This window comes from Solea solea, chromosome 10, assembly GCF_958295425.1.
Source record: "Solea solea chromosome 10, fSolSol10.1, whole genome shotgun sequence".
In the NCBI taxonomy this organism is placed as follows: domain Eukaryota; kingdom Metazoa; phylum Chordata; class Actinopteri; order Pleuronectiformes; family Soleidae; genus Solea; species Solea solea.
The window spans coordinates 21,296,751-21,312,164 of NC_081143.1; the positions used below are offsets into that span (position 1 = coordinate 21,296,751).

Below are 15,414 nucleotides of genomic sequence, written 5' to 3' on the forward strand. Positions count from 1 at the left end.
CACCCTGTGCGCTGTCTCACTCGAGTCCCAACAGAGCTCAGCTGAACTGGGAGAGAAACAAATCATTTCGGTAAGTGATTCAGTTCAGTTCATTCACCCGAAAGAACAAATCGATTGCGACCGACACAACACTATCAGACAGTCAACATGGCGCTGTATGAGGTTAGTGTGTCTTGGCAAGGGAGAGAACACATCTGCAAAATGCTGTTGCAACCTGGCCACATTTGCTCTCTGGGACGGTGAGAGATTGTTGTCACAAGGGAGCAGGGCTTATTTGGTGGAACCACCTCATCTCTCTCTGATACCGCACTGACCAGTGAAACTCTCCATGCTTTGAGGGGATTAAGGATTAGATCTATGAAACCCCAACCCCGTCAGAACACACAACCTCTTAGTCGACCTTATCAATTTCTTCAAGGTTCCTTTGTGGTCACACAACCTTTCCACTTAGTGACTAATATGGAGCTGGAAGAAGGAAGTAATAGTCTGAAAATTGTCTTAACCTATCCCCTCTGTTGTACGGGCGCAGTTGAGGTTCCTGGGCCTGGAGCAAATTCTCATGTGATATTGGACCCAGTGTGTGGAGTTTTGCTCTCAACTCCAGGATATATTAAACCTCATTTTTACCTGGGCTAGGACCAACCTCCCAGTTTTCCTTTTATATAGGTCCAGTGTAGAAAAGTCTACTGTTTTTCTGTTGTATTATTTATTTAGCCCATTTACACCTTTGAGTTTCGTTTTAGTTTGTCCTAGTATGCTTTCCATACCTACGTTACGTCATATCCTCTTAACAGTGAGGCTGGAGATGTGGATGTCATCTGTGCGCGTTCATGCAGAAACGTGAGTTTACCTGCCTTGTTGGACAGTGAATACTGTAATTATTAGTCAATGGTCTTGTTTTCTTGCTGTTTGGCTGTTGTATTTTCGCTAGTTTAACTATGTTGATCCAGAAATCCGTGTTTTGTTTCACTCGCGGTTAAATGCCATCTGGTCGAGTACTGCAGTGGTTTATTTTGTCCGCTAGGTGGCGACATTGACCATAAATTACTGTTTTGGCAAGTTACTCAGGGATGATGTGTTTTGAGTTATTGTAATGCTGTTCAAGCCTGTTAAACTGGTGATTAACCCAGGATGTTTAAGTCTAACTTAATTTGTATATTTTTGGTGATTATATAAGGTTAATAATCATATGCTGTTAATGTAGATTATGATGACTGGATACTACAATATATAATTCTTTTTCTTTTACTTTAGGACCACACATACACCCATACATGTCCACTGACCCACCTGTAACTGCAACAATGAATTATTAAAGAACATTAAGGAACCTCTCTGTGTCCTGCTGATCAGAGCCCCTGTCCTCCAAGTCCTATCAAGCCAGCACATTCCCAGAGTACCCACTCACATCCAGCACCCCTCATAGTTTTCTGCCAAACAGCAGTTCATATGGAAAAAATCCTGTAGAGGCCTGGGAAACCTCCTGCACTGCAAACAGAGGATCTAGCCACCTATCCCAATTACAGTCATCCTCGTGCACAAACTGTATATCAAAACTGAGTGAATGTGGTATACAGGGTAACCAGCTGACATTCAGGAAAAGATGCACACAAATGTTGCATTAAGGGGTGCATCAGGTGGGAGCTAATCACGGCCTTGACACTATGCCTTACCCCCGATATCTAATTTCTACTGGCACAACAGGATATTTGTGAACGTCCCCATGCACACACCTATGAACCCATGATGCCTAACCAAAGACAGAGTCAAATCAGGTTTTGGGGAACTATAGACTTTGCACAGGCAGAATCCACCATTGCCCAATGTATACCACCTGGATCCTTACCGGAATGCTGGGGGCACTCCATGAGGGGGCACTCTCTGAGGAAGTGTTGGCCCCACTTCCAGCAGTCCTGCTTTGGTGCTTGTGGAACCCCAGGTGAGTCAGGGCCAACGTCCGTAGTGGCAGGAACCTGGGACAGAGAGAAAAAAGATGGAGGATAAGAGGATTAGAGCATTGAGGGGAGGGGAAAGTCTCTGGTGTGTGTGAGTCCTGGCTTCCTGCGGAAGTCTGGCATTGGTCGGACAGCTGCTCGTGGCTGTGGGCACTCACTGCCCCCGCTGGCAGACCCTCCAGAAATTGCTCCAGCACCTCCTGGGCCATTTCTCAATACTCAAGTAAGCAAGCAAGTATGTATGTATTGTTCTGCTGTTTGAATGGTGGCTGGTGCCAAGTGCTGCAGCCTCATTACTGCCACCTACGGTGTTGATAAATGAACATATGAAATACTTTTAATAAATGCATATATATATTGTTATTATTTTCACATTTTAAATATTTAACTTCATTTATTAATTGATTTCTATTAAAATATACAATACAAATAATACAATGTGGAAAATAAATATATATCAGCATTGTAGAGTAGTGTGTATATATATATATATATATATATATATATATATATATATATATATATATATACATACACATACATGCATACATATGTTTATTTCAGATTTCTATTATCTGCTGCTATGCCCCGCCGTAATGTATTCTGGGATACATGGCCATCCCACGTACGCTTAAGTCGTAATTTGAACATAAAGTGTAACACAATGCAGCAAGAAGACCTGGGATCATGACCTAGTCGGAACAAGAGCCCCCCTGAGTGTGCTGGTTTCCTCCCACAGTCCAAAAACATGCAGATTTGGGGATTAGGAAAATTGGACACTGTAAATTGACTATAGGTGTGATTGTGAGAGTGAATGGTTGTTTGTCTCTATATGTGGCCCTGTGATGGACTGATGACCTGTCCAGGGTGTAACCCGCCTTTCGCCCTTTGATAGCTGAAATTGGCACCAGCTTCCCCGCGACCCTTATGTGGAGGATAAAGCGGTAGAAAATGGATGAATGGATTGTATAGTTAATGTGAATAAGACTGAATTGGGAAGTTTATGTAACCTATCAAGGATTTTCCTTTATTAAAAATCAAATATTAATATACTAAAAGAGCAAATCCAGATTGTTTGAGCAGAATTTCCCTTTAATTTTTTCAAAAACTACAGTAAAAATGCATGAAACTCGGCACGATAATAGCCATAGTCAGTGTTAACAAATGAGCATTTTATGTAACCTATTAGGAGGAGAAAGTAGAAAGTACTGGATCTTTAAGACAGTGCATCTGCCAGAATGAAAATTATGAGCTTAAGTTAAAGAAAAGTAAAGAACAAAACACAACATAACATATCCCTCCTTAGACAACAATATCCTCACATATCAACAGAAAATACAGCAAACAAGATAAACATCAGCATAAGTGAGTGGCTTGGCTGCTTGACTGCATTTGTTTATCGCCCTCAGGTGGACCCCAAAGTGACACCAGTGATTCAGCCCCTCAGACGTCTACCGCTTGCCCTCCGGGATGGTGTTGCAGCCAAACTCTGTAACGTTAATGTTAATTTCACTAGCTCACTGTGAGTTTGTGTGAGGTGCACTGGCAGAGAAGAACCCAAAAGCATGACAGAGACAGAGGATTGATAACTTAGGAGATGGTGAATGGAGTAGCCATACCCGTTGTCCAGAGCAGTGGCGTAACATAGTAACAACAGGCCCCAGTGCAAGCTTTTATAACTCACACACACACACTGTATGTGGTATATATTACACAGCAATGTTGTTATGCCCCAGTCTAGGGGTCCTAGGACATAACAAGATATGGCCTCCTCTTCCCCAAGTCCCAAGTGACCACAAACAATTTTTAGTTGTATATTCAGAAAACAAAATGATATATATACAAAAGTAATTTAACTAACAAAATTAGATGACAATATATTTTAACTGAGGTATAGGCTTCAGGGTTGACTAAGGCCAAAATAACAAACAAAAAGTTGCCTGTCTAGAAAATAATAAACCTTACCTAGTCAACCTTAAGGAAACCAAATGACAAGGTCTACAAAGCTGAAGTGTGGCCCGTTGGGAGATGAGGAGGATGAGGAAGTGCGTGCTGCCATCTGCCATGCTGCCATTCTGCCCTCTGACGTCCACCATATCGGCACCTTATGTAGCAGGTGGTGGAGTACAGCCAATCGAGAGCCAGGGCCCTGAACCACTCCACCAATCCTGGCACGGCTATGGCACACACCTATTTGCCTCGGAGATTGAAGACAAAAAAAACACAGGGCACACAAAGCACTCACAGCAGTTTGAAATAAAAATAATGACTACAGTCATAACAATGTGTATTTCACTTTGGCTATTGTACTGGAAAGGTAGAAAGCAGAGGTCAAAGGGGAAGTGATCAGAACCATGGACAGCACTTGGTCAGAGTGCTTAGAGGTAAAAACTATAGCTGTGCCTCAATAGTCAAGGCTGCAAATGTGCAGCTGACTGGGCCAGTGGGCCTGTGTTCTTAAATATATACTAGCCCACACAACTCAAGGGTCCCTTTCTTCTTCTCCTAATAGAATCTGGCAGACATAATCCAGTGAGATCTGAGACCATGGATGATATAAAACAGTTAGGGGATGAAGTAGGCCACAAGGAGTTGACCATCTCTCTGTTTTCTTATTACAAGGATGTCCCCCAGAATCATTGTCTAAGCAGGGCTAAGGTGTGTCTCAAACCTGGATGACAAACCACAAGACAATCTGGCAGAGGTAAGGTTATATTAAATTCTTATATATATATACAGGCTTAACGAGAAGGGAGGGTGGAAAATTGGCCGACCAGTTTTTTCCACCAGAGCAGGAAGTAAAGGGAGGAGGGAACTAATAAATCAGTCACACCTGATAGCGGAGGAGAGAGAGGGAACAAACTGAAGCTTATTTTAAAGAAGCTGGAAGGTGGAATGAATGCAGGAGGCATGCAGACAAATGAAGAAATATTGTTCAATTAAGTTCTTTGAGCAACTAAGAAACGTAAACTTAAATACAGTTTGGTGTGTGGAACAAAAACGATGAATAAGCTGATCCCTGGAGCTGGACACCATGATGATCTTTTGAATCTGAATTCTCGGTTGGAGAATTATAATAATCCTAATCCATTCATGTCCCACTGAATTGAAATTATATCAACCCACCCCATCTATCACATCTCTCTGAACTGATTTATATGGATTGTCCCCTTGTTCACCCTTGCCCTCCTCCGAACAGAATCAAACTGAACCGAAAGGACATTATTATTGAAAATCTTTTTTGATGCTTTCTCTGATGATTGTGAATTGTCTTTTGAGTTTGTGGGTTGGTCTAATTAAATTATTATTTTGAATATAATATACACAAAAGTAACCATGCCTTGGTTGTATGTTCATGTCATGTTGGCATCTTTTGTAGCATAGAAATAAGCTAACAGGGTAATATTTGAAATTATAAAAATTGACAGGTTTTAACTTTTGATTGTTCTGCCGTCTGGTGCCCAACATTACTCGTGTTTTTAGAGGCTTCTACGCTACAGGCAACTAATGAGGCATGGAACAACAGGTGAGGGAATGAGTTTATTGAATAGAAGGGCAGGATCTGGTTTTCCTGATCATTTCCATGCCTCATCATGTATTTACTGTGTTTGATGAGGTCTATGTGCTGATTTAGCAAGGTCTGAAGAACTAAACTGACTTTAAAATTGGACAATTGCTTCATAAAACGCAGAAATAGAAATAGAAAAGCAGAACAGCATTGCATTGTTGATTCAGTTGTGAGTGTGGGATTCTGTTAATCACTGGACAGTTATTGATTTTCTCATGTTTATTTTTTCCTTTGGAAGGAGATAACCTTCAAAAGACTGGAACCATTTCTCAACTGCTGCTGGAAATTATGTCTTTGTGTTTACATACACGTGTACAGAGCGTTAGGGAAGAAGATGATGAGTCAGTGGGGAACTGAAGGTGGAAGGTGAGAGGATAAAAGGAGCAAGCTGTGGAGCAACCATCTACATTGACAACCGCACAGGATCAGGAACGATAATGGGAAAAGTGTTGTGGCTGCTGGCTTCTCTGGCCTCTGTGACTTATCTGGTTGATGGTTCTCCACTGTGAGTAGATCTACTGTACCTTTATCCTGCCTGAGCTTTAATTGACTCTTTAACTTTAAAGAGTTAAAATGTGCAATCTGTCTGATTAAAGTGTAATGGGAGCAACACCAAAATGAGGGCTTCCCAGATTCTGATTAAAAAGAAATATGTGGATACAAATTAAAGTTAAATTCAGCTCTATTTTACTTGTATTTTACATAAAAAGAGCTGGTGTGTAGTATGCATTTTGTGTCACATAAGACAATGTAATGTGGTCTTTGAAATGATGCCAGTATATTTGTGAAAATATTGTCCTGCGTTTGCACAGTGATGTTACAACAGCCGAAGATCTGTGATGAACTGGTGTATTGATGGTGTGTTGAATCAAGATAATCCATAGATGACATAAATCCATAGAAAGATAGATGACTTACGTCACAGCAAATAATATTTTTTCTTGTAAATTGAATGTATTTAAACTCAAACATAGACTAAGATTTCATTCTATTTATTTATTTAACCAGGTAAACTACACATTGAGATTAAAATTAAATTAGTTTTGTCATTTTCGAGAGTATTCTAAGCAGAGGCGGCAGCAAACCTGAACGCACTTTTCCCCAGTTCAGTCCGAACAAGTGGAACAGTCAAATGAAAGATGCCACTGGAGCATAAGGCGCAGTGGCTTGTTCTTTGCAGAAAGATACATAAATAGAAGGGAACTAAACCATAACTAAGATTCAGCCAGTGTGTTTATCTGTGTACACTCAATGAAGGCCAGCCAGATTTAAGATATAGTTCACAGTGGTGTGTGAGGTGACTATAACCAGTTATAACACAAGACACAGTGATAAACAGAATCCAAAGACTGGAGATTTGGCTGAAGCACTCAAATACAGGACATCGCCACAATCAATGGTAGGAAGGTTGCTGATACAAGAAGCTTCTGAGGTCTGAGAGAGAAGCCAGATTTATTTTGATCGTAGAAGTCAAGCTTCACTCTGAGAAACTAAAAAACTAAAAACTCTAAAGCCTGTGAAATCGAATGAGAACAGCAATATATCATGGTGTCACCAGCATCAAAATGATGGAAGACATTTGACAAATTATCACCTAGTTTGTTGATGTAAATGGAGAATAAAATGGGTCCTAAGACCGAACCCTGTGTCACACCTTTGAGGCCTTAAGAAAAGGGGAAACGAACCAGCCACTGGAAGACACTGCATTCTATTGGACAGATAATCAGCGAGTGATTGTTTGATAAAGACAAACAATAAAGATGTAACGCTAACAATAAAAAATGTCAGTATCCCTAACATTACATGGTGCAGTCTGACAAGAGTATTTGTCTTTTCCTGGTCTCTGTAGGAAGGTGATGTCTGCCCCAAATGTGTTACGTGTAGGAACAACAGAGAACATCTTTGTGGAGTGTCAAGACTGTACAGGGGGAGACATACAGGTTCACATCAACGTAATGGACCATCCAACCAAGCTGGTGACCACATCTGTGACCCTTACCAGTGCAAATAACTTCCAGGCACTTGGACAAATAAAGGTAAATGAAACACTATTAATTAATTAATCTCCGATCATTGGTGCAGATGAGAGATCTAGGATGTATTGTTTGCATTATTTTTCACATTACAATTACACTGCCCAGCCAAAACAAATGTCACATAGTCAAATACTCCACTTAGTGCCTACTGTACAAGCCTATGAGACCATGTTATGATGGGGTTGCTTCACTTGTGCAGGTCAAGTTTTAGCAACTGTAAATTTACAACCAGATGTTCTAGCATATTCCAAGTTCAAATTGTAAAGGAGCATGAGACATCATTTTCTCACATTGGTCACCACAGAGTCCACATGCTGGAGAAGACTTGACACAGCAATCCAACTCTCCCATCATAAATACCAAAAAAAAAAAATCAGCTGTGGATTTAAATAAATGTTGTGCCATTGCATTGACTTATTGAAACAATGCCTCATCTGACAATAATCATCTGTCACTGCATTTTTCATGTATTTTTTTCATTGTGACAGGTGTATATGATATGGTAAAACCAGGTCCTTAAGGTATGATGATCAAAACTGCATGGGGAGCCAGTGTAGAGAAGCTAACACTGGAGTGATATGGTTTCTCTTTCTAGTTCCTGTCAGAACTCGTGCTGCAGCATAATAAATTAACTGGAGGATTGCAGTAATCTAATCTAGATGTAACAAAAGCATGAATAATAAAACAATATTAAATTTTAACCTAATATTTACTTATTTTTATTTTGAATTATGTTTTTATCTTGAGTGCTTACGCTGTTTGTATGTTGTATTTGTTACTTGTTTACCTCTGACCTCTTTGCTGCTCTAAAAAGTGAATTTCCCCAGTGTGGGATCACTAAAGTCTAATCATACACACCTGTCCCGCTCCTCGTTACTGATTACTCTGTAAATGCTGCCTTCAGATCCCTGCTGCAGGGTTTAGCAAGGACCCCACCGTGAAGCAGTATGTCTACCTGCAAGCTCAGTTCCCTGACCGCCTGCTGGAGAAAGTCGTCCTTGTGTCCTTTCATTCCGGCTACATCTTCATCCAGACTGACAAGAGCCTCTACACCCCTGACAGTAAAGGTGTGTTCAGCACAACATTGGTGCTAAACAACATACACAAATCTCTGTGACATAGTGTTGTGTTGTTTGCGAATGCTTTTTTAGAAAGAATGAATCGTTTGGGTGAACGAACTGAACTGAATCACTTACTGAAACAGTTCGTTTCAGCTGAGCTTTGCTCTGTTGTGACTCGAGTGAGACAGTGGCCCGTGGTAGTGGGCGGGGCAAAAGTGATTCGTTCACTGCCGACACATATGACGCTTTTCCAGCATGCAAAAGCACCATATGTCCCATATGTTTTTTGCTTTTCCATTAGCGACAGTACCTGGTATATTTTTAGTACCTGCTCTGACAAGGTTCCAAGCAAGCTGAACCAATACTATGTGTACACCGACAGACTGCCAGCCATTGATTGAGTGTCATCACTGAAAGAGTCATGAGCGCGGCGTCCGACCCAAGAGTCAAACCGAACAATGCCGAATTGTAGATGAGTTAAAAAGACTCATGAACCTCACCGCACATCACTGCTGCGTTCAGATCTCGCCAACTTTCATAGTTTCTGTTGCATGTTGAAACCTACAATATGACAAAAACAGCGGACTAAGACTTTTCAGTTCCTCTCGCTGTGAGGAAACAGTGTGTGTACTGATACATTAGGTGATTTGTTCACTGACCATACTGGGTATTAATCAGTGTATCAGTGCACTGAATGTGTGATTCAGCCAATCCAAGAACAGTGTCGAACTGGAGATCAGTTCAAAAGCCTAAAGATTCCAGAAAATGTGTGTAAAATGTGTGAAAACTCGAACTCTTAACATTTAGCAAGCAAACTTCAGCTGTGTTGCAGTTCCGTGACTGAGTCAGACGGAGTCTGCGCTCGAGTTATGCAGGAAGAACTGAACGATTCGGTGAGCAAATCTTTTGAACAAAACTTTTTAGTTAATTGATTCTAAAGACTCAGTATGCCGAAGAGAACAGTTTTTCCCATCACCACTGTGACTAGTCCACATATGATAGTACATCAGAACACACTGTGTATCACACTCTGCATTTTTAAACCGAATCTGTCTAATCAACCTCTTTCTCTTCCTGTCAGTTCTTTACAGGCTGTTTGCAGTGACACCTCGTATGGAGCCCGTGGAGATGAATGACTTAATTGACATTGAGATTATGGTATATACTGTACATCTATATGCTGACGACACTGTTATTTATACATCTAGTTCCTTCCTGACTACTGCATTGTCTTCATTGTAGGCCAGTTTCAATTACGTCCAACACACTTTTTCTAGTTTCCTTTTAGTTTTAAATACAAACAAGGCAATCAGAGATGGCAGACTTCACCCCATACACATAACAAGTCGGTCTATATGTGTAACAGACTCTGTGGCGGAACGGTAGAGCGTCAAATTCAAATTCTAACAAGCCTCTGTTGGCCTCTGTTGCTCATATTGCAAGCAAGTGAGGAAGCGCACACACAGAGATACCACCACCAAAAACAATACCTCACTACCACTCCGTGGGGTGAAGTAACAAAACTAAATGCATGGTTTTCGGCCTTATTCTTGGATTTGCTGAGACTGATTCTGACAGCTGAAGCCGCTGAAGCAGGGAGCATGTTCGCTGAACGGATTGTGATTCAGTATCTCCGGCTTTCAGCAGTGCTGTCATTAAATACACCAAACTCCTCTGTAAAAATTGAGATTTTAGAAATGTTCTTGCTAAACACTGAAGATTAATGGACATTTTCGGGGAAATGTATTTTTAACTGATCTAAAGTTCTGTATTATTGGATATGCTGAGGCTGATTGGGACAGTTTAAGCTGCTGAATCACTCTCGCACATTCAGCGTAACTTTATTTACCAGTGCACATACCATTTCCTCACAGTGAGAGGACCCGAGAGGACTCGGTCTGCTTTTGTTATATTGTAGGTTTCAACATGCAGAAGTGCAAACTATGAAAGGCAGCGAGATCCTTTGAAAAACAATTAAATCTTGCACTAGATAATCGCTGAAACGTTTGTCTTTATTTATGTAATTGTGACATAACCCTAACCCTAACCAATTCACTTGAAATACAATAACTTTGTTTGTTTCCAAATTGCCCGAGTGTGGTTTAAAAGTGCCCGTCCTCGTCCTCCTTTCATCAAAGTGGCAGCAGTACGTTTCACTTTTTTTTAAAACGGACAAAAATGTACATTTGTCATTTGAATATCAGATGATAACATAATCAACAACAGCCTAAACATCTCTCTCTCGCTCTCTCTTTCTCAAACGCACACACGCACACACACCTCTCTGTCTCAGTGAGTGTGTCAAGCTTCTTGGGCGAAATAGCCAAGTGTCTTGGTTGTGGCACAGTTATACTGTACTAATTTGTAAAGAGGTAATGGTTTCACCTTGTTTTTTGTTTGTTTGTTTTTAGACTCCTGAAGGCATCACTTTAGCTGTTGAATCAGCCTCTCCAACATCGGGAATCCACTCTAATGATTTCAAACTAGGTGAAAATGTCAGGTTAGTTCTATTTTGTATTTAAAATTCAAAAACATGATCAGAAGGTCTATACCACTCTCATAACATCTCATAAAAATGTTATAGCATCCAGGGGATAATCAGCATAGTGTACAGTATTCCTGTCTGAGCTCACGGCCATTAGTTTCTCTTTCACAAGCCATCCCTGAGATTCTTGTTCACCTCTGTTGTCTCTGTAAACGTCACGCTCTGACACATGTTAATCACCACAGATATATTGCTTCCCAGTTTTTGTATGACGATTTAGCTCCGCTGCTTCATCACAGCTTTCCCTGCTTGCTTGTCTGAGAGCTCTGCTGTATAAAGTCTCCCAAGGCTCATAGTCATAGTTAAGCCCTGATAATGGTCATAGGGATTGTCAATATTGGTCAATCATAGTGAGATATAATATTGGCCAGTAATTGTCATTAGTAGTCACAGTTGTCTCACTTTGACGGTCATACCACATAAATTGTTTTGTTTTTGCAGCTGTGGATATGTTAAGTTGCAAACATGTTTTAACACATTTGAATATGAGGTATGGTCAGCTGTGGAGAGAACATCAGCCTTCTGGCTTCTCCCTCTCTGGGGGTCACCATCGTGGATCATCTGTCCGCATATTTGTCTGTAGAGTTGTTGCTTCTTTTTCTTTTGCTTTTTTTTTTACAAAGTGATAAAAACTGTGTGGACCCTGCAACTGTAAAAACAAGTGTGTGTGTGTGTGTGTGTGTGTGTGTGTGTGTGTGTGCGCGTGTCTGCGCAGTCCTGGAGTCTGGAAAGTGGTGGCCAAATTCCGCAACAACCCACAGCAGAGCTACACTGCAGAGTTTGAGGTCAAAGACTATGGTGCGTCCCTTTTACCTGAAGTTTACATTTTACCTGTACTGTTAGAGTAAGAAAAAAGAACAAGAACTCATAATGTAAGTATTTACTTTCTGATTTTACTTTTCTGATGCACATACACATGTACATTTCCAGTGCTGCCAGGTTTTGAGGTGAAGCTGACGCCTTTGAGCTCCTTCTTCTATGTGGACAGTCCCGATCTCACTGTCATCATCAAAGCTTCGTACGTACTGTATGTGTTATGTCCCTGGCCTATAGAAACCAGGGGTAGCGTGTGTGTGTGTGCGCATGCGCGTGCATGTGTGTGTGTGTGTGTCTTCCAACTCCTCTTTCCAAAGGAAACCAAATAAGTCTGCCGGACATAGTGTAGCACTTTTATTCACTTCACTGAAGAGCAATGTCAAAATAACAAACAAAAACTCCTTTATGAACCTAATCTTACCTCCAAAAAGAAAACTAATAAGAAAGGACAGAAAAGCTTACCTAAGCTCCAAACAGGAGAAAAGAAAGGTGAAATAAAATGGCTTCTCTCTCCGACTATTGCTACCTTTTAAATTTAACATAAAAATTAACAATTGTGTCCAAGCACTACAGCAAGTATTATTTACCTTGACTAAACAAAAAAAACTCTGTCAAAAGCAAAAAAAACTACTTAGATTTCAAAGTGAACTTAAATACCACACACAAAAAGCAACCCACTTATCTTTATCTTATCTTACAGTATTTTTTAAAATGTGTGTTTTTTTGGATTTACTGTACCTGCCTGAATTAAAAAAATAAAAAAAAAATAAAAACAAACACCGTAATTAGATACATTTGCGTACATTTTAACTTGAGTACATTTTTAGACGTATTTCAGTACTCTTTTCACCTAATACTACTTTCAACATATTTTCAATAACACACACACAATTTGTTTGGAAAGGTGGTGAGGAGGAAGCCCAGAGTGTGGGTTAAGGAGGGTTTATATAGTCCAGGCCCCAATCTCTTCATGGTGAGCCAATCTCCTTGAAATGAGCCACTCAGTATGCCACCTGGTTGCTGACATCCACCTGAGAGACTGACAATCACCCATACACACCCACACCACACTCACACAGTCACGCTCTCTGAAAGGAGAGAAACTGCAAATGATGGTACCAAACAAACCAAAAACATGTGACCTAGGTTCATAACAGTATGCTGTTTTTTATTTTGTGGCTTTCAGAACTGGAATCATTAAGGGCTGAGTGGAGGAGAAAATAAATGATGTCATTAAGAGGTTGTGTTGCTGTTTTTGTCCGGCTTCCATTGAAACTGTTTCTTGTGGCTTCAGGTATCTGTTTGGTGAAGAGGTAACTGGCACAGCATACGTGGTATTTGGGGTTGTGCTCGAAGGTCAGAAGAGGAGCTTTCCAAACGCTCTTCAGAGAGTAGCGGTGAGGACATACTTAGCCAGTTATCCAGTTATGCCAGTTATCATTGTTTTTTGAATTAAGGCTTTATATGTACCACACAATCAGAGAGACTATTTTCCAGTTTTACAGTTGCCTGTTGTCACCACCAGTTAAATGGTTTATGTATTTATGATGATCAGAATAAATCAAAGTTGATGGGTTTTTTTGTATTTTGTAGCACCTCTAGATGTCCACTTATTTTATATTATTTCATATTAGATGGAAAAAGGTGCTGGAGTGGCCAAACTGAAGAGGGAACACATCACACAGACCTTCCAGAATATTGACCAGCTTGTGGGGAGTTCCATATTTGTAGCAGTCAGTGTGCTGACAGAGAGTGGTAAGGAAAACAGTCTGTGTCACATGATCATGTTTGATTTTAATTTCATTGATCGATAACAAAATGTCAAACACCTTCTGTTAAAGTGTTAGTGTGTGTGTTTCTACATCAATTCAACAGGTAGTGAAATGGTGGAGGCAGAGGTGAGAGGCATCCAGATCATTAGATCCCCCTACACCATTCACTTCAAGAGAACGCCCAAATATTTCAAACCAGGAATGTCCTTCGATGTTTCGGTAATGCATTTACTCATAATTTACAATTATAACATATAATAATATAATTCCTAATTACTGAATAATTTAACAAGACATTTCAATATATTCTTATTGTTCGGCTGTTTGTTTCTTTCATGGCAGATTGAAGTTGTGAATCCAGATGAAACTCCAGCTAAAGGTGTTGCTGTGATGGTGAATCCAGGTGAAGTGAAGGGTTTGACTGCAGCTAATGGCCTTGTAAAGCTTACCATCAATACAGAGGCAAGAGCATCAGTTCTGAGAATCACTGTAAGTCTCTGAAACATCTTCCTTTGCTTTCCCTTCATACTTTGTTTTTAATGGAAGCTGAATCAACTCACATTTTATCTACTTGCAATATTTAAAATAAAGTGGCACTATCACCAATTTATGTAACTTCATTTACTTGCTGAAGTGGTGGCTCGTATGATTCAAAGCTCAAACTCAGGACTACAGACGTCCAGGGTTAGTTTGTCACAACCTACTTTTATTAGCAGATGTTCACAGTATGAATTCTAATTTCACTGCTATATATATATTATTGTATGAATGTCACAATTGTTGTAGAAATACGTGGCTAACAGAAAAGAGACCACATCTGTGTCACTCTATGCCTGTCATCTCCTTCAATGTTTACCGACTGTAACCTATTTGTCCCGCCCCCCTCACTGTTATTGGCTAGAGGATATAAACACAATGGCTATATTGTCATTTTTTCAGTTATTGTCAGTAGTTCACTATATACGACTGGATAGAACAGTACAGATCTGGGACCTTTTGTATTTATTTACATTGCTGTGTTTGATAACCTGTCTGTGTCTCTGATTTTAGGCAACAACCAGTGATCCTCGTATTTCACCTGAAAGACAAGCATCAGCCACCATGGTAGCTCTTCCGTATAAAACTAAAAGCAACAGCTACATCAACATAGGTAAATAAAATCCTGAAATACTGTAACTTCAAATGGTAAAACACATTAATCATGACAGAGTACCATGAAAATCTTTCCAGTGTGCAGAACTCATCACAAATCTTTTTTTTTAGCTGTGTATACAGCAGAACTGCAGTTAGGAGACAATCTGAAGTTTATCCTCAACTTGAACAGGCCGTCAAATCAAGACACTGATATCACATACCTGGTGAGCCACGTGCTATGACCTACTGATCATTCTGTAAACTTGTGTTTGGGTCCATGCTGATGTTTTAATCTGTGTCCCCAGATCCTGAGCAGAGGTCAGTTGATCCAACATGGCCGTTACAGGACAAGAGGACAAGTAATGATTTCCCTGACCATTCCCATCACCAAAGACATGCTGCCATCATTCCGCATCATAGCCTACTACCATCCAAATGACAATGAAGTGGTATCAGACTCTGTCTGGGTGGATGTCAAGGACTCCTGCATGGGCTCGGTGAGACACACAATATTGATATAGTGGAGT

General features: G+C 40.3%; 1 protein-coding gene across 12 annotated transcripts in view; it reads left to right on the forward strand.

Moving 5' to 3' along the window:
* The first annotated feature begins 781 nt into the window (after nt 1-781).
* LOC131466804 (complement C3-like) overlaps nt 782-15,414 on the forward strand; it is a 34,105-nt gene continuing 19,472 nt past the window's right edge. For 2 of the 12 annotated variants that reach the window (XM_058640265.1, XM_058640266.1), the window contains exons 1-17: nt 782-840; nt 1,255-2,178; nt 3,365-4,659; nt 5,842-6,028; nt 7,373-7,559; nt 8,464-8,626; nt 9,702-9,778; nt 11,032-11,120; nt 11,881-11,963; nt 12,096-12,183; nt 13,276-13,378; nt 13,616-13,736; nt 13,857-13,972; nt 14,096-14,242; nt 14,804-14,903; nt 15,017-15,111; nt 15,193-15,384. In XM_058640265.1, the coding sequence (XP_058496248.1) occupies nt 5,961-6,028; nt 7,373-7,559; nt 8,464-8,626; nt 9,702-9,778; nt 11,032-11,120; nt 11,881-11,963; nt 12,096-12,183; nt 13,276-13,378; nt 13,616-13,736; nt 13,857-13,972; nt 14,096-14,242; nt 14,804-14,903; nt 15,017-15,111; nt 15,193-15,384 (1,629 nt within the window). In that variant the 5' untranslated portion in view covers nt 782-840; nt 1,255-2,178; nt 3,365-4,659; nt 5,842-5,960. Of the gene's footprint in view, nt 841-1,254; nt 2,179-3,364; nt 4,660-5,821; nt 6,029-7,372; nt 7,560-8,047; nt 8,081-8,463; nt 8,627-8,986; nt 9,514-9,701; nt 9,779-11,031; nt 11,121-11,880; nt 11,964-12,095; nt 12,184-13,275; nt 13,379-13,615; nt 13,737-13,856; nt 13,973-14,095; nt 14,243-14,803; nt 14,904-15,016; nt 15,112-15,192; nt 15,385-15,414 lie in introns of those variants that run through there. The other 10 variants (XM_058640260.1, XM_058640262.1, XM_058640263.1 and 7 more) reach the window with 10 other exon arrangements.